We start from the raw sequence: 24,768 nt of genomic DNA on the forward strand, positions 1-24,768 counted from the left end.
GGTCTTACTCTTGTTTTTGCCTTGTCTGTTTTTTTTTTGTGAAGCACTTTGTGACACTGTTTTAGAAAAGTGCTATATAAATAAAATTGTAACGGAAACGGATGATCCGCTGTGGCGACCCCTAACGGGAGCAGCCGAAAGTAGTAGTCGTAGTAGTAGTAGCTATATAAATAAAATTATTATTATCATTATTATTATTATGAACAGATGTGCCCTAAAATTCTATTTGTGGGACTCCCAATCACTCATATTACATAAATTATTAAAAGATAGCCACTAGAGGGCGCAGGTATACTACCATGGGATAGGAGAGCTTACGTTTTCTAGGAGGAAAATGGGAGATCGACTGTCATGGGGAAAACCAGCAGGGAAAATGTTGACGAAATTATACTAGAGCTGTATTAATTTTCAAATTAAATTAAATGCAACTAATCTCCTGCAGTACATACTAGAGTTGGTTTAAAATATGGTGCATCTAAAACCTACCCATCTTAACAAGTCACCCAATGTTTTATTCAATCTTAAAATCCTTCTTCTCTTCACACAGGTCAAATAGTATTTCAGATGGGTGAGACAATTTCACCCCTTTTAAAAGGCAAAGAACATTGATGCACGATATGACTTTATCCAAGTAGTGCGAGTTTCCCTCTTTCTGAATATTGCTGTTTGTTGGGTGATTAATGTATTAATGTAGTATCAACGCATATAGAGGGCATTTTTCAGAGTACGTCTGCCACACAGTGATACTCACCCCCTTGAGCGGGAACATAAATGATACGGTAGCTGTCAACCCGGGCTCTGGGGACCATCCAGTGAACGGTGGCAGATGTATCGGTGACATCAGAAAACCGGATGCCCTTGGGGGTGCCCAGCTCTGACACCCAACAAGACAGGGGAGGATAGGACAAGGAAACAAAATGCAGGTGTTTTTCAGTAAGTACTTGTGTATGGCCTTTTTGTTTTTGTTTTTTCTTCCCACATGGGCATGACCGGAGATCAGAAGATACAGTATGTGTCAATGAACATCAGCCAATTCTAGTGTGTTTTCTGCTGTGGAAAACAACCCCACACATGCATCCACATGCGCGCGCGCACACACACACACACACACACACACACACGATTTGGCGATGAACAAGAAGAGACAGACATGTATTCTGTTATTTTAAGCCAGGGCAGACCCACCACTGAAAGGCACTAATTTTAGTACATGGAGAGTTTGAGAGAGAGAGAGAGAGAGAGAGAGAGAGAGAGAGAGAGAGAGAGAGAGAGAGAGAGAGAGAGAGAGAGAGAGAGAGAGAGACAGAGAGAGAGAGAGAGAGAGACAGTGAGAGACAGAGAGAGACAAAGGAGCCTGGGGAGGCCAGGGCTCCCGGCGGCCGTTCGCAGTAACACTGAGCCACAATATCTTGCGTGACAGACCCAGGGAGATTAACTTGCCCCCATTTCATGGGGACACAAAAGTGAAACATGCGCCACGCAACCCAAGAGTAAAGCCTTACCCCTAGGGAGGACAAGGGACACAGCCACAGACGCCCATTCTATTTGACACAGACAACCTTCCCCCCAAGAAGGGGGGGGGGGGAGACTATTGGCGGTCACAGACAAAATTAGAAAGACTACAACAACTGGACAACTGGACAGAGACTAAACTAGAGAAAGAATAAGGAAGAGCTGAATACATCTCCTGAGCAGTTCTTTGGAGCAGTATGATTGACAGGCCATGGAGGTACCATGTGTGAAATCTGACACAAAGTGTGGGTTAACATAAACACACACACATATACACACACACTACGCTTGGGTATTGATGAGTGGATTGACTGCTTGGTGTTGGAATCACTCAGGAGCGTTTGACAGACAGGACAATGATAACACACACACACACATAGTCGCTGACACAACAAGGCACACAACGGAGCCAGAGCTGGTCCTCATCATCAATTCATGACTTTCCAGGGAGTCTGCATTTAAAGGGGTATAATAAAGTACATATTTGAGGTTAAGCATTTTAATTTCACCAGATCACAACATTAAGTGCCTTGGACAATCAACATTAACTTGTTTTTTTTTTAATTAACCAGGTTAGTGAACAAAAAGTTGCAATGACATATAGGAGAAATGTTAGAACGTTGACATTAACCACCTTGTCCCCATGCGGCTACCACAAAGAGCAGAGTGTGACGACATGGGATGTGTTATAAAACACACTACATCGACATGACATGTCCAGCGTTTGTGACTTTAAAGCAGGTTTAAAGCGTCAGTTCAATGGAAATGATTTCACTAGTTGCAGGTTGGTTGCCGGCGTGACGTTGCTATACCGTGTACCTGTTCTCGCCACATCTGTAACAGACTTGGAACGCTGTCCCAATACGAGCCCAAAGATTTCAATTTTGTACTCCGTGTCCTCAGCGAGACCCGTGATAACTGTGCTTCTGTCCTCGCCGCCCAGCACCAGCTCTTGCGGATGTCCTAGGCCATCAGTGTGGCTAACCATTATAACAAAGGTGTCGAAGACGTCCTCTTCGGCTGTCCAGGCCAACCTAAAGCTCTCGGTGGTGACATCAGACACCATCAGAGCCTCCACTTCTGGTTCAGCCTCTAAGTGACAAGGAGAATAAAGTTGTTCCTCCGTGGACCTAAAGAGCACCTTGACATTTGATGAAAATGACAGAGGAAATAACAACCTGCGGCCAAATGTCAGCTTTGTTTGAGATGGTACCCAATATTAATTAGAAGTTTATTGATATCAATTAACAACAATTTTAGCTGATATTAAGAGTTGTTTTTACTCAATTTAGTGAACAAGTGTCAGGTAACTGAGGGAGCCTGGTTGGCAAGCCTGTGTATTAAATTCACTCAATTCTTGTTTGGACATAGTAACAAATCAGTAGAAATCATTGCATTAAAGTTGAAATCCGTGATTTCCTTGACCCGTCCATCCCTCTGGCAGTGAGATCTACACACAAGGTGTAGCAGCCATTGTGGTTGGTGTGCTGCCAGCTCAGCAGTAAACAGTTCCTACCCTTGTAACAATGGATCCTGGGACCAAAGCTAACACAGGCAAAGCAATGTATTATAAACTACATCAAACTATATAGAAGCACTGTTGTAATGTAATATTGATTGTAGCACTGGCAGATTAACTGTCCAAAAGAGCATTGTCACATAGTAATCACATTTCAATCTTTTTTCCTTGTTTGGGTAAGAATGTGTTTGCCACTGCAACAGTGTTCATCCTATCAGGTCAAGAATTTAAAGTCAAGTCATCAATTTTATTTGTATAGCCCAATATCACAAATTATAAATTTGCCTCAACAGGCTTTTTCAATGTCAACGGTGGTATATGGAGAGCGTCTCCAACCATGGTAAAGACGCCAGTTAGACTGGCATCTTTTATCCATCTGAACTCCATGGTCTAGATGGATAAAATAACTTCATTTATGGAGAAAAATCACGGATTTCAGGTTTAATAAAAGCACCTGTCAATGCCACTGTAGTGAATATAATAAAATTTCATTGCATCTTGAGGAGCTCGCTTCTGCTTCATCTAACAAGAGGAAGAAATAGAACACATGCAGGAAGCTAAGTGAAATAACGCCTTTCGGTGTCAACATAGAGCTCAAAACACAGTACAGTCATCTAACTGCAGCATGTGTGTGTGTGCTGATTAGCACGTGTGCATGTTGCACTGCAGTGTAAAAGCTGGTATTTAGCCAATCATTAACAGCGGCTACTAATGGCTGAGAAAAGAAGAGAGCCGAGCAGACAGTGGGACTCTACAGCTGCTGGAGAAAATGCTATGTTAGGGATGTGTCTATTGTCGTCCTGCACCACAGCTAATTTGCCTTCCGGTTTGCAGCACAGATGCATATATGGACCAGAGTGCTTTTAAAGTAGCCTAGACAGAAGGAGATATAAGCGGGTGCAGCACAGCCTCAATAAACCCGGTGCCACTGCTCATTAAAACACTACACCAAATGCAAGGGTCTCAGAGGTCCCTGAACTAGCTTGAACCCCTCCTTTTTTCATTTTTTTTGGGGGAAACGCATAAGGCATTTGTTGTGAGAATAAGTGGTGGAAATAAGAAGCAGGGCAGACAAATCCCTGGGAGCTGTCACTCTTCATTAGCCCCTGAGGCAGCTTTAGCTGGTCACTGAGAGAGGGAGGGCCACATCCTTCAGAGGGGGCTAACACGCGCTAGCTAGCTGCTGACCCCCCTGCCCCCATCCCGATGCTCCCAACCCCTCCATACCGGCGAGACCTTAGGGGGCACAATCCCTGCTGACAAAGGGGAGACTGTTATTGGAGGAGGTATAAGGCGCCAGCTAACCTGCTGAAAGGGGGTCTGCGAGCTGAGCTGAGCCGAACCCCAGTCCTGTTTCCAGAACTGCACATGAACTTTACAGGAGCAGCTTATGTTGTTATAAATGTAAAAATAAAATTAAAAAAAATTGTGGGCCCTGTCAATCATTAACTGCATTACAGTACTATAGCTGTGTGGAGGTTTCGCCATCCTTTAACCAAACACTTCACTTTTTGCTGCAGCATCTACAGTCAGAGTGTCCTGAATAGCACTGGACATATGTAGAGCAATATCAGCATCAGTGCTTGCATTGTAACTTAAGGGTGCTTTAATGGGTGCAGTTGATTTTAATGTAAATGTTAAGATACTTCCACCAGCCATTAGCATGCAGACAATGGGCCGACTTGAGTGCATGCCATATTCTGCGTGGCCCTGGCAGCCCTCTGGCTACTCTCACACCAGAGCCCAGAGGCAATAGCAGCATGAGAATGAAGAGCAGTCTGAGCTTTTTCTGGGGGGAAACTGGGAATGCATACAGAGGAGAGCCCTCACACAAATTGACAAAGGCACCTCAGGGTTTTTTTCCCCCTCTTTTTCTTTTCTTTTTTCCTCCTCTGTCAGTCTCCCCATCGTTTCTTCACTTGACTGATCTTCATCGGAGAGATGAATGACACTGCTGCCGAATGATAACACTATCATATGATAGACGCTTGCAATGTTGAGCAAAAATGCCCTGAAAACGCCAGCTAGCCAAGAAAGGATTATTTCAGATGACCTGTAAAATGATACTCTTCAGCCAGAGCAACGGGGGCATTCAAGGACATACAGGGAGGGTAATCCTCAAAAGCTCACGTGCTCTTCCAATTCTTCTTGTCTCAGTACTTTTTTCAGGGGAGATGTGCGGGACAGCGGGGGGTTATTATAGTGACAAATCACCTCAAATTACAGATGTTATTTCATTCTAAGTGGCTATTGACATTCTGTGTTGAGAACCGTTCGCAGGAAAAATCCAAACATCGCAGAAATGTCAACACAGTGGAAAAAAACCTTTATGTACGCAGTATGTTAAACATATCATTATCCATATCTATTCTGCCATAAGGACAATCAGAGGTGGATATACCAATATTGTGCTTTAGTATCAGTGCCATTAAACTGAAATAATTCATGCAGTAGTCCTTTACTTGACTGCTGAGTACAGTCATTTGGGTTTCACTGTTTACACACATTCACTGTCACGATCAGGTTTCAGAGTGTTGATGCCAAATGTGAATGACTATAAGTGATGCAGCGGACTGGTGTATTGGTGCATCTGTCAAGCTCGGCGTGCCGATCAGCAGCCCCAGTGAGCATTAGCGGGCTAACTGTGAGGGAAACGGACCACGTGCTCTTTCATACTGGACTCGTACCAGCAGGCAAGATTGACAGCTTGGTGGATCAAAAGCGGATCTGCAGCTGGGCGAATACAAACTGAATGAGTGTTTATCTGGGCAGTGTGGAGGCGTGTGAGCTCTTTTCACAATCCCTGCATCAAAGGGAAGGGACATGAACATGATTGATAGCAGATGAGAAGGTGTTTTGTGGAGATTAGCATTGTGCAAAGGCACCTGAATGCCAAGTGAATTTTGTTTACCCTGGAAGGAATAACTTCTACCACAGTGGCTGAGAGGTACATCAGTTTCTTTCCACACTGTATTTGTTAAGAAAGGAGAACAGTGCTCAAACAATGGGAGCCGAGGTGTGAACCTCCACATAAACTAGTCCAACAGTGATAAACAGGCAAGCAACCCTCTCCATCAAAACCTGATTCTCTTGTTGCAAAATGATGTTTTGCTCACTATGACTTATCTGGCAAAGGCTCTTGTGCTGAAAATGTCACATACAAAAATGTAAAATTGTATTATTTTTTTCCTTTTTTATGTTTTATCCTTTTTAATGAGCAAAAAAATCCTTCTCTGGATTGAAATGAATTCTTTCCAGTACATTTCTTTCAGTGAACTCCATGAATTTACCTAAAATAAAAAAGACCCTTTGATTTTCATCTCTATGTCTATCTATATGAATACATGTTGAAGGGGTAACAGCTCATTAACAGCCATAACACCGAGCAGTCTTCTGAGTGTCTCTGAAATGCAGCCAAACTTTTGTCACTGGCCGACAATTCGTCAATGTGAAAACTTGCCTGGTTTGCTGATGGGCTGCATTGTATAAGAAAATGCAAACAACAACAGCACACTATACAACTATAGGTCACGTTATTATTCTCATTTTCTAGTGCATTATTTGCATTTTCTTATACAGCTGTACATATTTACTGTAATATTGTAACTCATATTTTCTTACGCAATGCAGCCTATCGGCAAACCAGAACGTACTCTTTCACATTCACAGATGGTCCTCCAGTGACATCACCAACGGGTACAGTTTTGGTGGCGTTTCAGAGACACATGAAGAGATATATATATATATATATATATATATATATATATATATATATATATATATATATATATATATATATGGGTAGGTAGAGAGAGAGAGAGAGAGAGAGAGAGAGAGAGAGTGTCAAATGTAGGAATGGTTTCCCTTTAAAGCTGGTTAAAACATCTTCAGACAAAAAATCATACAAAAAGATATTATACTTTATACCTTGTTTGTCTCTTTGAAATTATTTCATTTTTTTAGTTTTAATGTGGAAAAGGGAAGAAAGACGCCTCGACGGGTGTTGATACCTGTGATGGTGTCTGCATAGACAGGCTCTAAGAGGGTCCCCCTGTACACGCCATACAGATTGGCTCTGTACCAGGTGCTGGGAGAAAGGCCAGTGACGGCTAGGCTGCGGACATCGGCTGGCACAGTGTGGTTTTGCCACTCTGCGCCCGTCTCTGCGTCTGTAACCTCAACCAAAAAGCCCTGAAATGCCCCCTCCTCAGCCAGCCAGGACAGATGGAAGCTGTCCCACAACACGTCGCTGATGGTGACATTGGTCACCACCGGCTTTTCCTCCTCTGATTGGTGACAAACACATCAACACATCAATGTTACATGACTGAGACAGACATGTGAACACAAACACATACATGGGTCTTTCTTTGAGCCTCCTCTTATTGTCAATGTGAATAGTCAAACATGCAAAAGAAACACAAGATTGAGCTCCTGCTCACTGGAAGAAAAAAAGGAGTCCTCCCCCATGATATTACTTCAATACACTCTGAGGTATGATGATTTTTCTTAGAACATTTTCTTATGAATGGAAAATGATTGACATTATTCAAGGCTCATTTGTATTTCAATCACTACTCTTTGTGAATAGGAGAGAAGAAGAAGTCCTTCTATCTGGAATGGAGATATTCACTTATTTCCACTACAAAGTGCAAGGGTGAACACACTCAAGAGCAACTGCCACCTATGGCCACTGCCGCCATCTTGCAGAATAATTGGAAGGACGTACTTAAGGGGTTCTGACGAAAAGATAAAAGATAAAGGTAAAAAAGAGGTAGATGCATTCATGCGGCTTGCGTGTATTAATGGCCGCAAATGGGGCCATTAATTTTTGAAGGTGCGGTGTAGCCCACCGGCAAGGCAGGAGTACACAGCTCTCTTCAAACCTGGAGAGAAGCCATGCAGCAGTGCGAGCACCCTGTAATTAGAGTCCATTGTGTGTGCATAAGCATTCAGAGAGCATAAAGAGAGAGCGAGAGAGAGAGACAGAGATAGATGGTGCAGGTAAATGTCAAGGCCACCATTATCCTCTTTTCAGTCCCTGGTGGAGCTCAGTTGAGAAGAGTGGAGAGCAACCGTAATGGAGGACAATGGAGATGGGGTTGCTTGAATCAGCCGATCACTGTTTATAAGAGCTGACATACTAAAGAAGAATGAGTTCATAATGTATATATGATGGTTGTTCTGATTCTATAGAGCACACCAGCTGGCAAGATGTGAGTCCGCTTTGCATCCAGCATTACTGGTGGAAGGCGTGAGCATGCCTTTGTCACTACTAGATTGTTTGATACCTGTTCGAGCTTCCTTTTTGAGACAAATTTGTATTTTTTATTTGGCCATGCAATCGCCAGAGAACCGCAAAATTGGAAGAAGTGTCGTACCGTGTTTATTCTTATTAGTCTCAGTTTCCCAGAAGGCTTGCTGCTAGCTCGCCCCCTAGTTTTCAATAAGAAAAGCCAACTATGTCAACCAGCCATTTTAGAGAAACTGATGGACAAATGCAGAGATCCCCACCTACCACTGTGACACAATTAGGGCCTCAGATAACTAACTCGAATTGAAAAGGTATCCCACAAAATTCAAACTATCCAGTTGATTAGATTTTGCACACTTTTAAGATTTGCCAAGAAAGTTTGTCTTTTTTTTTGTATCTTCGTTTCAGAGTTGGCAATCATCACATGTAGGTGGAGATTTGTATTTGTGCCAAATGAAATTAAATGTTATTCTAAGCTATCTTGTTATTTTGATTTCTGCTGTTTAGTGGACATTGTAAGTTCCAAAGTACTTTTTGGCACTTCACGCACCTTCATTTACATTTTGGGTGGTCCCTGCAAGAATGCAAACTTAACCCTTAGCATTGTTAGTGCCATGGTCTGCCTGTTGTGTGAGATAGGAAATGTAAGTAGAGTTAACACCATGCTCAATCCACTGCCATGCACGATAGCACTGATCATATGAGATCATGCACAAGAATGAGAGTCCTCTTGACACACTTTGTCTTTCATTTTACCCTTTTTGAACAACAAACTTGTCATGCAGCGTTATTACATCACAGAATTACTTCCCCAACAGGACTGATTTACTTCAGAAGACGTGTGTCTTGACCATTTGTTTTCTAGTTATAGTTTTTTGAAAGAGTACCAAATGCAAAGGCCATCTGGAACTTTACATTGCTGATTTATGTTTTCTTTTTCTTTTTTTTTTATGGATTTCATTCCCCCTCTTTTCTCACCAATTGTATCCGGCCAATTACACCACTTTTCCGAGCCGTCCCCCTCTGCCGAGTCGGTGAGGGCTGCAGACTACCACATGCCTCCTCTGGTACATGTGGAGTCGCCAGCTGCTTCTTTTCACCTGACAGTGAGGAGTTTCGCCAGAGGGATGTAGCGCATGGGAGGATCACGCTATTCCCCCCAGTTCCCCCTCCCCCCGAACAGGTGCCCCGGCCGACCAGAGGAGGCGCTAGTGCAGTGACCAGGACACATACCCACATCCGGCTTCCCACCCTCAGACATGGCCAATTGTGTCTGTAGGGACACCCGACCACGCCGGAAGTAACACCGGGATTCGAACCTGCATTCCCCATGTTGGTAGAAAACGGTATAGACCGCCACGCCACCTGGACGCCTTTTATGTTTTCCTTTAACACAACAATGGACAAAGACAAGCTCACGTTTGTTCAAATCTGGTTTTTGAATCTTTTAACTGTTTTCTGAAGCCGTTATGATTTGATCATATCTGTTGTCATTGTTCCCTAAGCCTGCCAAATAACACCGAGGCTGCCCACAACTCTACCAGTACCAAATAAGCTGATCTCAAATTATGATAAGCCTAGTTTTTGTCTCTCCATTTGCCTGTATCATCAAAAAAATTGCCTGTTTGTACATCTCCCTCTCAGTTCCAGAGCCGGATCTTGATGAGTCGACGTGTCTGGATTAGCCGTAGTGTTATTTCTGTCTGAGCGTCCGCATGAAGCAGTTCTTCCAACACACTTAAAGTCAAATTCTCATGATAGTTTTGACACACGATGACTGTCAGAGACAAAAGGAGCCTGGGCCTTCCCCCCACCTCTCATTCCCCATGCTGCCTCACCTCATCATCCCATACCCACCCCACCCCTCCTCTTCTCCTCAATCCCTTTCTATCCTTGCAAACGTGTGTGAGCTGTGTTTGCGCGACGTGTCTCAAGACGATAAAGGCTGCAGACTGGCAGGGCCATGGATTAGAGCACTGGTGATTTTTGGAGACAATGTTTTAACAGGGGTCCCAGCATGTGGCCCTTTTTATCTGGCAGCCCCACAGTTCATCGCGGTCAAATCAAACAAAACCAGAGGGGAGTGGGCTCACGCCAGCAATTATCACATGAATGGATATTGTATGAGATGCACACATGTACATATAAGCCCACACCCACACACACACACACACACACACCCACACACACACACTTTTTTACTCTCTTATTCTCTATCTTTTTTTTCTCTCAGTGTCACACACAGACAACTGCACCCACATACATACACATGCACACAAAGGGAGAGCGAGAGATCATCTATATGGCGACTATGGACAGTGACCAATCCAAAAATGCAACAAAGGACAGTTATTTCACAAAGCTCAACAAATTTCCCTCCCATGCCATTGAGTTTCACCCACAGTCATGCAGTTGTAATGGGCACCAGTTGCATAACTAGAAGATTTACTTTTGAGATGTTTGGTTTGGAGGCACCCTCACCGCACTATAAAAAAAAGTCACAATCATCTATTTGTCTTTCCTTGTTCCAGTAAAAAGTTAAATAAACACACATGCTGTAAATGAACGTTTTTGGGGGGGGGGGGGGGGAGGGCAAAGACAGAGAGGCTCACAGAAAGAAGCCAACAATGAATTCAATTCATTCCCTTGGTTTGGCTGCTGTGCTGCAGGACAAAAAAATGAACTTAGGTTAATGAGAACTAGTCCATTGCCCTAAACCACCAGCAAAATAATCTCAGAGAAAACAGCGGGTAACACTCAAAAGAACCCCTGTCTAAGAACTGTACAGTATGCAATACTTCATATCAATAAACACAATGTAAGAGAACAAGAGACAATAATAGCCTTTTTGGATGAATAATATAATCAGACATGAAACAATACCACCCTTTATATTTCATGCAATAACAATAAACCTTATTTTAAAACTGCTACGAGACGTTTTGGATTTTTGTTTCCTTTGTGCGCCCTTGTGGACAAAAGTGGTAGTGTTTCGAAGAACCACATTTCATATAAGCTTTCCCTCTTGTTGCAACGATCTACATTCAGCCACTGGTAGCTGGTGCAAGTTATTTAAGAGAAAAGTAAGCGATATAGTGGTGTTTTAGAAAAACAACTGTTTGCAAGATATAAAGCAATGAGGTAATATATCGCTTGTTGTGGCTATGTATCCCATTTGTGTCGTGAATCTTTTTATCAGATTTTGTGGGGAATCTGGCATGGGGAAAAGCATTTAGACTCATTATATAGCAATATTTAACCCAGCCACTGAGGATGCACAAGCCAGTGCATCCTTAGCGCTGGTCCCAAGCCCGGACAAATGGGGAGGGTTGCGTCAGGAAGGGCATCCGGCGTAAAATCTTTGCCAAATCAAATATGCGGATCATAAATAAGACTTACATACCGGATCGGTCGAGGCCCGGGTTACCAACGACCGCCACCAGTACTGTTAACCAGCAGGGTGTCGGTGGAAACTATGCTACTGTTGGGCGAAGGAGAAGGAGAGGGGGAAAGCATGTCCAGAGGCAGCTAGAGAGGAGGAAGGGTAGACATGTGGAGGTGAGAGTTGGAACTTTGAATGTTGGCACTATGACTGGTAAAGGGAGAGAGCTGGCTGACATGATGGAAAGAAGAAAGGTAGGCATACTGTGTGTGCAAGAGACCAGGTGGAAGGGGAGTAAGGCCAGGAGTATCGGAGGTGGGTTCAAACTCTTTTACCATGGTGTGAATGGGAGGAGAAATGGGGTAGGGGTAATTCTGAAGGAAGAGTATGTCAAGAGCGTGCTGGAGGTGAAGAGAGTGTCAGACAGAGTGATGAGTATGAAGCTGGAAATTGAAGGTTTATTGCTGAATGTTATCAGCACATATGCCCCGCAAGTGGGTGTGAGATGGATGAAAAAGAAGAATTCTGGAGTGAGTTGGATGACATGGTGGAGAGGGTACCCAAGGAGGAGAGAGTGGTGATTGGAGCGGACTTCAATGGACATGTTGGTGAAGGGAACAGAGGTGATGAGGAGGTGATGGGAAGGTATGGAGTCAAGAAGAGAAATGTGGAAGGACAGATGGTGGTCGATTTTGCGAAAAGGATGGAAATGGCTGTGGTGAATACATATTTCAAGAAGAGGGAGGAACACAGGGTGACGTACAAGAGTGGAGGAAAGTGCACACAGGTGGACTATATCTTATGTAGAAGGCGCCATCTAAAAGGGATTGGAGACAGCAAGGTGGTGACAGGGGAGAACGTAGCTAGGCAGCATAGGATGGTGGTCTGTAGGATGACTTTGGAGACCAAGAAGAGGAAGCGAGTGAAGACACAGCCGAAGATCAAATGGTGGAAGTTGAAGAAGGAAGACTGTTGTGTGGAGTTCAGGCAGGAGTTAAGACAGGCACTGGGTGGTAGTGAAGAGTTGCCAGATGGCTGGACAACCACTGCAGAAATAGTGAGGGAGACAGCTAGGAAGGTACTTGGTGTGTCATCAGGACAGAGGAAGGAAGACAAGGAGACTTGGTGGTGGAATGAGGAAGTACAGCAAATTATACAGAGGAAAAGGTTGGCAAAGAAGAAGTGGGATAGTAAGAGAGATGAAGAAAGTAGACAGGAGTACAAGGAGATGCAGCGTAAAGCAAAGAGAGTGGTGGCAAAGGCAAAGGAAAAGGCGTATGGTGAGTTGTATGACAGGTTAGACACTAAGGAAGGAGAAAAGGACTTGTACCGATTGGCTAGACAGAGAGACCAAGCTGCAAAGGATGTGCAGCAAGTTAGGGTGATCAAGGATAGAGATGGAAATGTGCTGACAAGCGAGGAGAGTGTGCTAAGAAGGTGGAAGGAATACTTTGAGGGGCTGATGAATGAAGAAAATGAGAGAGAGAGAAGGTTGGATGATGTAGGGATAGTGAATCAGGAAGTTCAGTGGATTAACAAGGAGGAAGTGAGGGCAGCTATGAAGAGAATGAAGAGTGGAAAGGCAGTTGGTCCTGATGACATACCTGTGGAGGCATGGAGATGTTTAGGAAAGATGGCAGTGGAGTTTTTAACTAGATGGTTTAACACAATCCTGGAAAGTGAGAGGATGCCTGAGGAGTGGAGAAGAAGCATACTGGTACTGATTTTCAAGAACAAGGGCGATGTGCAGAACTGTAACAACTACAGAGGTATAAAGTTGATCAGCCACAGCATGAAGATTTGGGAAAGAGTAATAAAAGCTAGGTTAAGAGGAGAGGTGATGATCAGCGAGCAGCAGTATGGTTTCATGCCACGAAAGCGCACCACAGATGCGATGTTTGCTTTGAGAATGTTGATTGAGAAGTATAGAGAAGGCCAGAAAGAGTTGCATTGCGTCTTTGTAGATATAGAGAAAGCTTATGACAGAGTGCCGAGAGAGGAGATGTGGTATTGTATGAGGAAATCAGGAGTTGCAGAGAAGTATGTAGGAGTGGTGCAGGATACGTATGAGGGAAGTGTGACAATGGTGAGGTGTGCGGTTGGAATGACAGATGGATTCAAGGTGGAGGTCGGATTACATCAAGGATCGGCTCTGAGCCCTTTCTTGTTTGCAATGGTGATGGACAGGTTGACGGACAAGATCAGGCAGGAGTCTCCATGGACCATGATGTTCGCGGATGACATTGTGATCTGTAGTGAGAGTAGGGTGCAGGTTGAGGAGAGCCTGGAGAGGTGGAGGTATGCACTGGAGAGAAGAGGAATGAAAGTCAGTAGGAGCAAGACGGAATACCTATGCGTGAATGAGAGAGAGGACAGTGGAATGGTCAGGATGCAAGGAGTGGAGGTGACAAAGGCATTTGAGTTTAAATACTTGGGGTCAACCGTCCAAAGTAACGGGGGAGTGCAGTAGAGAGGTGAAAAAGAGAGTGCAGGCAGGGTGGAGTGGGTGGAGAAGTGTGTCAGGAGTGATTTGCGACAGAAGGGTACCAGCAAGAGTTAAAGGGAAGGTTTACAAGATGGTTGTGAGACCAGCTATGTTATATGGTTTGGAGACAGTGGCACTGACGAAAAGACAGGAGGCGGAGCTGGAGGTGGCAGAGTTGAAGATGCTAAGATTTTCACTGGGAGTAACGAAGAAGGACAGGCTTAGGAACGATTATATTAGAGGGACCGCTCAGGTTGGACGGTTTGGAGACAAAGCAAGAGAGGCAAGATTGAGATGGCTTGGACATGTGTGGAGGAGAGATGCTGAGTATATTGGGAGAAGGATGCTGAATATGGAGCTGCCAGGGAAGAGAAGAAGAGGAAGGCCAAAGAGGAGGTTTATGGATGTGGTGAGGGAAGACATGCAGGTGGCTGGTGTGACAGAGGAAGATGCAGAAGACAGGAAGAAATGGAAACGGATGATCCGCTGTGGCGACCCCTAACGGGAGCAGCCGAAAGTAGTAGTAGATATAGCAATATTTAATCTTCTCGCTGATGGTCTCATTTGTTCATGTTGGTCATACAGAGGAATCAAAAATAGAACGAGACTGATAAATTGTCAGTGAAAACCTCCTCGCAGCAGCATCAAGACTGCAAATGCAGAAAAAAAGCCATTTGTCCAACACAATCTACTAAGACTGCAAAAAAAAAAATCCTGCCCAGTAACAATCAAACAACAAAACTTCAGCAGCTGCTTATGAACAATTCATTGATGCTGGTGAATCAAAGACGGTTTTCCTTCTTTGGAAAAACTGACCTGTGGCTGTTGAAATGGTGGCTGGGGTGCTGGTCCGGTGGCCTCTCTCGGCTGTGATGCTGATGGTGTAGAGCATGCCTGGCGTCAGGTTGATCAGGTTGTGAGACTCGGCACTGCCGGGGACCACCACTTCGGCCCTGTGCCCGTCGGCGGACACGTACACCAACCTGTAGGTGTCCAGCTTAGCCAGGGGCCGCTTCCACTCCAGCAGCATTGTGGTCTCTGTCACCTCAGTGGTGGACAGATCCTTTGGGGCATCTAGTGCTAATGGGACGAGAGAGGAGAGATCAGGGGATGGAAGGTTGACATTTGGAGCAACGGAAATGGTTTTACTTAAATTTATTTCTGATTTTTCCCTTTTTCTCCCAATTTAGTGGCCAATCGATCCCTATTTTATTTCAAACACTCACCCTCGTACTGCATGTGTTCGCCAACTGCATCTCTCCGGCCGGCAGTCTCGAAGGAGACGCCTCGCCACTTCCGTGACAAGGTGAATCCAGGCCGAACCACTGCTTTTTCCGACACACACAGAGACGCATTCATGTGACGAACACAACCCGACTCCTCCCCCCTCCCCCAAAGACAGCGTTGCCAATTATTGCTGCTTCATCGAGTCCGACCATAGTCAGATCTGATGAGACCGAGGCGTGAACCCCGGTCCCCAGTGGGCAACTGCATCGACACAAAGCCGATGCTTAGACCGCTACACCACCGCGGACTACGGAAATGGTTTTTATACGTATATGGCACAGAAAACACTCAAGTAGAAACTTCTTTGTTATGGATACTATTGGATGTAATGATTCGAATGAGGTTATCTCACCAGTCACTGCATTGGTAGTGGCTGGTAGACTCTCACGCTCGTCCTTCACAGCAGTCACGCCCATTCCATACTCTGTTCCAGGTCTCAGTCCTACATATCACAGAGAAATTAAACATTGCATTGTAAGGAGCATGATGATGATGATGATGATAACGATCTTTTATTTGTAAAATTCCGCAGAGTGTCTTCATGTAAAATGGTGAAGTAAGGCAGGGCAATATCTCAATATTGTAACGTGCATGGATAAGTAGACACGTTGGTCCTTGACTAACGGGTCAGAACCTTTAGTCGACTGGTTAACGTTGTCGCTTGCGGAGTGGGAGCCACGGGTTCGCGTCCGGGCTGTGGTGACGGTCTCCTGGACTGCTCCCCGAATTTGCTACAATATTATCGTTTATCATCTCTCACTGGTGTTGTATCTGGATGAAAGTCGGATATTGTCATGTCCTGATAATCAAATTTGGTCATCTAAATAAGTTCATGAACCCCAGTTGGATTCTTAAACATGGTATTTTTGAGTAAGCAGATATCATGATATATAGGGATATTGTGTAAAGTTCCCTATGACTATTGTATAATATGTTCCATGTCATATGGCACTTTGGTGAGGCTGGGTAGAAAACTCACCAGCTGTTTCAGCTAATGTCTCCATTGCTAATGGCAAATACGAAATACTCTCAAGTGTCTTGATGGCACAATAGTCAGCAGCCTAATTGTATTTTATGGTCAGCCTTTGTTTGCTGCAGAACATCAGTGTTGTATTTACATTGATGGATCTATAGGGCCCTTGTCGTGGACTAGAAACAATACCTGCTTTGATACAATGGGTTTCAGGGGCCCTTTGGTCTCCCACAATTAAGGCCTCCCTCAATCTGATCGCCCCTAATTCGTTTATTAACTCCCACAGAGGTCATCATGTGGAGTCTCACAGCACGCAATTACACGTAATGCTCAGGAACCTCATCATCAATAAAATCATGGGCGTGAAGGCAATTACAGATAATAACTGTGTGAAAGAACTGCTGAGGTGTGTGAAGCGGAGGTTGAATAGACAAAGTGCTTAACTTTCAGGGTAGGGCCTCACAAGGACAAAGAACAGAACCAGACAAAGACACTACTAGCCCGTTCTTGGGGGCTTTTTTTTTCTCAGGGCAACTACTCTTTTCATGTAGTGGCTCATGGTATGGAAACAAAACAAAAAACCATGTCCATCTCAAAGCATGGCTTTATAATTGGAGTGGTGCAGAAAGATGAAATAGATCCCATTTTTCTTGTTTAAGGCATAGCTGATGCTGAAAAAGGCAAGGATGTAATTCTGTTGTAAGAATGAATACAAGGAGCGAGGCCCAGGGTGATTTTTTTTCCCTAATAAAACAGGGCCTTCTGTGTTCGGGAAAACATTTTACAACATGGAACAAAGGGAGCACATTTTGGAAATGAGCACAATGAGAATAATACTGGCCATTTACCAGGAACCACCAGAAATGCTTGAATATAAAATAATAAAAATCTGAAGGATAAAAACACAGATAAAATTCTCTACTCTCTTCTCTTTATTTCTCTTCCCTGTGTGTGTGTGTGTGTGTGTGTGTGTGTGTGTGTGTGTATAACCAAACCTGACCCGAAAACCTGAACATCATTTCAAAAATTTTGTGCGAACCTGGCCTGACCTGTCTGGTCCCAACAGGCTTGGACCGGGTTCGGACAAAAAAAAAAGAAAAAAGAAAATTGTAGATAGATATATACTGTTGCTAAATATACTTATAGTACAGCTTATTAGTTACATACTGATGATATTAGTTAATTATCAATATATGAGTATAACACTAACATTAGTTAAGCCTTATATGTGACAAGTTATGTCAGTGTTAAGTTGTACATTTCAGTTTGTACATGTGTCTGTCTGTGGGTCTTCTTTAGCATCTACATGTGTCTGGGGAAATGTTGGAGATATCAAAAAGTACTGGTGATTGTGGCCTTTGATAAAGTTGTATTTGTGTGTGCATGTATCCATGACTGCGCGCGCGTGTGTGTGTGTGTGTGTAGGGATGGGGGTAATACCGGTGATCTTGGCCTGAGTAGTGTCCCTGGGTCCCGGGGGGAAGAGCAGCTCTCCATGCTCTCCTCCAGACAAGGTGCCATATTTGATGCGATAGTTGTCCACCTGGGCCTGGCTGTTCTTCCACTCCAGAGTGATGCTCTCATCCGTCAGCTCCACTGTCTGCAGGTCCTTCGGGGCATCCAGGTCTACAAAACACAAACACGCACGGACGCACGTATACACACACACACGCACACACGCACAATTAGCATGGGTTCTTAACTCATAAACACATATCAGTTAAATTCACAGTGCGAAAGTTTGTCTCCCCCTTCTGGTAGTGAGAGTACTGACTTCTCTTCTTTCAGCGCTCTCCAACGAGGAAAAGCAAGCTACACCAGTCAATGGTTATCCTTGTTTGTCCTCGCTGTATATATCTCCCTTTTTTTCTTTTTTTTTGTGAACTGAACGTCAAGTATCTTTTTTTCTGGAGCATCAAAAATACTTCTTGGATGCTTCTTAGGTTTTTCCGTCATAGCTTCCAAAGCGGAAGCTGTCTGGCAGAAAGCGCTGAGCGTCAGCCAATCAGAGGCATGCAAACGCTTTCGACACAAGCATCACTTCCGGTGTGCCAGTACATTCATGGTCGCCCCAGACACCACATTTAAAGCTCCCTGGTATACTGGTATATAGAGAACTTCACCTGGTGGTGATAGGCTTAATCCTCATTGTGTGAACTCATTTGGCAAGGGCTTTAATGTCACGGATATTTTTTTTTATATTTCATTAAATGTAGGAACTTTATTTACAATAATATATAATACAGAGTCAATAAAATAATCAATCAAAAAACAATCAATAAAAACACACCACAGTCAAAAATCATTAAAAGTATAGATACCCCCAATATTTAAACACATGCACACTGCATTGCTTCTGGTATCAGATTTGAACGATATCTCCGAAAGGATATTCACGGATAAGGTTGCCAACTCCTTGAAATGGAAATAAGGAACAAGGGACAGGGATGGGGGTTGGACGGACGGGGCGGCGCGGGCATAACATATATGATGTGCCTTGGACTATACACACATACACACACACACACACATATATATATTTTTTAATATATATATATATATATATGATAGGGAATGATTCCTTATTTTAAGGAACAGTTGGCAACCCTGTTCACGGATATTCATTTTTATCTAAAAGTCCCACAGTCCAGACCCTCAGGTGAGACACAGCGCACTTTTAAAGAACCACATTTGCTTGCATCGCCTACATTGTTAATGTATGTATAAAAGCAAACACTGAGGCAGACCATTAACCAAAAAATTTCTATCTTTGTACAATAGACCTTTAAAATGTCACGTAAATTGCATACCCAAATAAGGAAATCGGGATCCAACCCCTTTACAGTCCACTGCAAAAACGCATGGAGGTATAAAATAATTGCTATGATCTATGTCCAGCATTGAGAGTGACTTTTTTTCTTTTGAGAATTGTTCTCATGCATTTCTATATTGGCTGAGGGGAATTTTGATCGGTTTTGAAGCTACGTTAAGAAATTGTTAGCAATTCTTAGCTTAGCATAAGCTGTATTTGCTCCTGGTGTCTCCCGACATCCAGCGGCTTGTGGTCCTCTGCCAGGTGATGCAACATCTGCACCATGGTTATTAGCAAAATTATTCCTATAAAATTGGCAACATGTTAAAATATGTGATGACTTCTTCATATAATGACGTGCAAACGTAAACAAACTCGCTAGCCCTTGGTTAACAGCTCGGACCCTTTAGTCGACTGCTTAACGTGTTGCCCGTGGTGCGGGAGATACGGGTTCGCGTACCGGCTGTGGCGGTTCCTGGGCTACCCCCCCGAAATCGCTGTACCTATTTTTCTCAATGACTTTTAAAAGCAGAATGATTGGCAAACAGGATCCGAAAACATTATTCAATAGGCGGAAAAGGATCACGAGGTAGTCTCAGTCCCGAAACAATTACAACACTTTAGAAGTCTTTTCAACAGTCACTTCGTTCAGTTGTTCATATGATTGCCACCTTTCACAAAATTTTAAATTACCCAATTTTTAACATTTTATTGATGGATTGATTGATTAATAATAAATTTCAATCTGACCTGTGAGGAAGGTTTCATATATGGGTACACTGGTCATCTCTCCCTTCCTGGCCATCAGAGACACCTCGTACTCGGTGTCAGGGATGAGGCCACCCATGTGGTGCTGGGTGTCAGTGGAGGACAGCTCCAGCACATTGCGGTCGGCTGGATCTGAGCTGGGCCCAAAAGACAAGCTGAGCCCATCCACCAGGGCTACGGGCTGGAACCAGGTCACCAGAGCTGTGGTGTCGGTCACATCCCGCACGTCCACCTGACTGGGGGCATCGATCACTGGTGGGATGGGGAGGGAATCACATATGTCATTCATAAACCATAAAGTAACTTTGGTGATCTTTGAACAAAACACCAAACCCCCTACCTGCTCACTCATTGTAAGTGGCTCTGGATAAGAGTGTCAGCTAACTACTTAAATAGTTAGTTAAAAGAATACTCTGGTATTCTTAAACCTAAGTGCTATCTTTATATCATTAAGAGCCAAACTGAACAAAGGGAATCAGAATCTTTTAATTCCGTATTGACTGATTGCTATGCACCAAGGTGCATTGTTGTCCTTCGGCTAATAACGTCAATTAGAATAGCTCTTTTTGGCACTAAAGGACTCAATGATTTGGGAAGTATCTGTCTGAAAACACCTTTCATTACGAAGAGACTTTCCCGACAGTGATAGACCTTTTCAACGTTTACTTTTTTGTGCTTCTCTCCAACTCTCTCATGCTTTCACTACTGTTTTCTTGCAACAACTCACTCCTTGTAGGATTACAGAGTGATACTTCTGCTCTGGATTATAAATGGACTGATATTTATATGTGCAGATTATATATACAATATATATATATATATCAATCTAGATGTAGGAAAAAAAATTAATACATAGTAATACAAGCTTGTTTAGTGCACACAGTATAGGTTTTCCCCATGTCACGCCCCTAATTTCGGCAACCAATCAGAGGAGAAAACATTTATTTTCTCCTCTGACTGATACTTCTATGAATTAAAAAAAAAAGTTTTCTACATCTATAGTGATATTCCACTCCTCATTAGCTGAGCACTCTTATCAACACCATTGATGGTTTCTGAAAAAAAAACCCGCTATATATATAAATATATATGTATATATATCCATCCATTATCTTAACCGCTTATCCTGCTCTCGGGGTCGCGGGGATGCTGGAGCCTATTCCAGCAGTCATTGGGCGGCAGGCGGGGAGACACCCTGGACAGGCCGCCAGGCCATCACAGCTATATATATATAAATTCCATGATTGATATCCTGGCTAAGGCTCTGTAGACTCTTCTCATTACTTTGTGAGCCTGTTAGCGCAGAAAAAGAGCTCTTTTGGTAGAAGTTACTTGGCAAAGGATTACACTGCAGCCAGGTGCACAGTAGTTAGCTGGTGCTACCTTGCTTAATATTGAATTAATTAAAAATATTCTGCTACCCATCACTGGGTTTGACTCCTTACGATAGGAAAATAGAGTTTAGGTTAAAAACATACTGGAGTATTCCTTTAACACTTGTGGTGAAATAAGAGTATATTTTATACTCTTGCTGCATTACTGGACAGTGTCTACCTCCGAACTTTAAGAAATACCAAACCTAGCAAGCTGTAAAGGACAAGAAAAGTTAAAGGCATAGCAGGAATAGATGACAGAAGACACCAAAGCACTGAGAAATGATGGGAAACAAAAGAGGTGGATTGAGGGTGGGGGGTTGTAGGATCCTCAGATTACAATACAACACAAGTGCTGGAACCCTGTCGCATTTACAAGGTTCTCCCAGCTGTTTACAGATCAAGGTCCTATGCCATGAAGGACAGTTTTCGGGTGGAATTGATTTGTCACACACAAGCAACTTTAGGAAAGGCAACCTTCTGTGTAGGGCTGATAAAACGGAGGATCTGCATTTGAGTTTAGCACAGATTTGTCCTCCAAGGAGGCTGCGAGCACTTCATCCCGGTAAGATGTCTGGATTCTCCTGGGAGGTTGCCCCCCCCCCCTTAGCGCTGACTGACTGACTGACTGACTAACTGGTTCATCCCACATGTGTTTGGAGGGGTGGAGAGAGGAAACAGAGTTACAGAAGGACTCACTTCACGCAAAACTCCCTACGCATGCACATTTCAATCCTGGAGTATGGGGCACAAGCCTGTGTGATGGCAAACATTAAGAGAGCTTGTGTGACATTAAAAACAATCTGAGCAGCATTGGTGTGTGTGTGTGTGTGTGTGTGTGTGTGTGTGTGTGTGTGTGTGTGTGTGTGTGTGTGTGTGTGTGTGTGTGTGTGTGTGTTTTCACTTATCTACAATTTTGAGGACCAAATGTCCTCATAAGGATAGTGAAATCAAAAACCATCTACTTGGTGAGACTTTTATTTTTTATTTTTGTCCCTACAGGGAGCAGGGTTATTTCCAGGCTAGGGGTTAGGTTTACTGCTACGGGTGTAATTGGGGTAATGGTTAGACTTAGGTGTAGTTTCAAAGTTAGGCATTAGAATCAGGCTGGTTAGAGTTAAATTTGGGCCTTGGAAAGAACCCCAAATTTTGACTCAAACATAAATCTTTTGTCCCCATGAGGCTATATAAACAAACCTGTATTGGGGTGTGTGTGTGTGTGTGTGTGTATGTGTGTGTGCACGCGCGTGTGCGCATAAGTGTTTGTTATGTAACTGTGTGTGTATATATCATAAGTGGTTACATATGGTGTATAGTGTACTTACAAACATAATATAAATGTATGTATTGACATATGTATGTACAGGCACACACGTGTAAGTGGTATAGCTTGATTGCAAGGTGTTCAGGATCTAAATGTCCAACAACTAATCGCTACAATTAATAGTTTCCTTGCTGGGATTGTGATATGGTGCAGTGGTGTTTAGGAGAGGGTTATGACAGGTCTTCAATGTCTTTCCCAGGCAAACTTCTGTTTATTCTGGCAAGGTGCAGAATAGTTTTAAACCAAGCAAGAAATGACCTTTAGCCAACATTGGGACAGTAAGGCGTCTGTTAAAGTCGGTGCTGAACGAGGTGAACATTGCTGCACATATTGAAATGACTACAGTCTGATTTGTTGAAACCAAAGTCTCCCAGGGGTGAAGGCTCGCACTGGTTGTACTCAGGTTTCAGCGGGGGAAGCATTCCACAAAGCTTTAGTCTTAACGAAATACGTATTCAACATCTTCGACAGGAAAGCATAGGGCGGTAATGTGTCACCAAGCCACCCATAAATAGTTTGGCTGGTGCTGGAGGCTAAGTAGGCAGGTGAAGTGTTTTCAGTCCCCTTTTGCCAAATTTCGAGTTTTTCAATCTGTTACAAGCTATTATGCTTTATAGTGATAAACTGATAAAGATATAACATTTTCCTTACAACTTGCCAATAGCTTTGGAAAACCATGCCACTGTTTACTATTCCTGCTAAATCACAACTATGCAATGAAAAGTAATGAGGTAATCACTCAGGGCTGACATGTCAGGTTGGTTTTAATGGACCGTTGTGGGGCTGGCAGATGGATAGCCGAGAACAGGATATAGAAACCAATGACTGTGTGAGTTGCAAACTTTGGAATGAAAGCGACAACCTGGTTTTGTGTTTAACTTGTGAGCTGCAACCTACAATTTAATCCTAATGAAGCAGTATCTCCAGATCACTTCCTCCCAACCTCCAATAGTCTGAATGGTGAAAGATGGCTATAAAATCTATTCCCCTGCAAATATGCAATGATTACAAGGTTTACTAACAGGGGACTACTAGGCTTACACTATTTTTCAAAGATACATATCAATTATTTCTTTGTGAAATTGTAAAAGAAAAGAAGCATTAGTACAAAATATAAGTAAAACATATCAATCTTCTTCTTTCGGCTTGTTCCCTGTTTCCCAGGGGTCGCCACAGCAGAGTCGACAGTTTCCATTGGTACCCTGTGAGGGCACAGCACCGATGGCGGTCTTGTCAATCCGCATAATGATCTGGCAAAATGTTACGTCGGATGCCCTTCCTGACACAACTTCCGCCCATGCCTGTCGCCATAAGTAAAACATATCAATGTTTTTCCTAAATAAAAAATTATGAACGGTTGAAAATAAGACCCATTTATTTATATAATAAAAGCTCAATTCAATTGTAAGCCAGTTTAGCCACCACGTATGAAAAAGGATAATCCAGTGTTCATATCGAATGGCTGGGCTGTCTGTTAACACATTGAATCTATTGAATCAATCTATCTTTTGAGTCCATTGTGTATAGTATACTACACATTTGCAATTTGAGCTCAATTTTGTGACCTGTTGCATCCATCATTTGAAAAAAAAGACCCACGTTCTTACAAAATGTTGGCGTTGTAAGAAATTTTCAAATGTACTGTATATTGTTCATTATTCTTTTAGTGAAGACCACCCGAGTCCAGACCAAGTCTTAGCAGGGGCGAGTCCATGTCAAGTCCATGACTGGAGCTTATCGAGTCTGAGTCAAGTCCAAGTCAAACTCAAGACCAATTGGATGTAAAGACTGACACCAGAACGGTGCAAATCCAATTAAACACAGTAATTGCAACTATAGTATTAGTTGAGCAATGTAGTAAAAGTCAAAATTTCCTTGTACTGTAATATTTATGCATTTTTTTTCCTCCAAAAGGGAAGGAATGTTTCAGATTCCAATTTTCCAATGTTTCAAAGATACAAATTAATAAAAATATAAAAGAAACAGATTAAAATGCACTTTATTAATCTCTTCAGGGGAATTTGATATTAATTTCAAAAATAAAAAAAAGTAAATTAAAGTCTTGTACTTGACCGATCT

At 43.1% G+C, this 24,768-nt stretch overlaps 1 protein-coding gene across 1 annotated transcript in view; it reads right to left on the reverse strand.

The window, feature by feature from the left end:
• The window catches only part of tncb (tenascin Cb), a 48,651-nt gene that overhangs the window by 14,598 nt on the left and 9,285 nt on the right, over positions 1–24,768 (reverse strand). The window contains exons 6-12 of the mRNA XM_056286786.1: positions 19,975–20,244; positions 17,853–18,038; positions 15,792–15,881; positions 14,969–15,232; positions 7,042–7,317; positions 2,332–2,604; positions 752–874 (exon numbers count right to left, since the gene is read on the reverse strand). Of these exons, the coding sequence (XP_056142761.1) occupies positions 752–874; positions 2,332–2,604; positions 7,042–7,317; positions 14,969–15,232; positions 15,792–15,881; positions 17,853–18,038; positions 19,975–20,244 (1,482 nt within the window). The remainder of the gene's footprint in view (positions 1–751; positions 875–2,331; positions 2,605–7,041; positions 7,318–14,968; positions 15,233–15,791; positions 15,882–17,852; positions 18,039–19,974; positions 20,245–24,768) is intronic.

The sequence above is a fragment of the Lampris incognitus genome, chromosome 1 (assembly GCF_029633865.1).
Source record: "Lampris incognitus isolate fLamInc1 chromosome 1, fLamInc1.hap2, whole genome shotgun sequence".
Classification (NCBI taxonomy): Eukaryota; Metazoa; Chordata; class Actinopteri; order Lampriformes; family Lampridae; genus Lampris; species Lampris incognitus.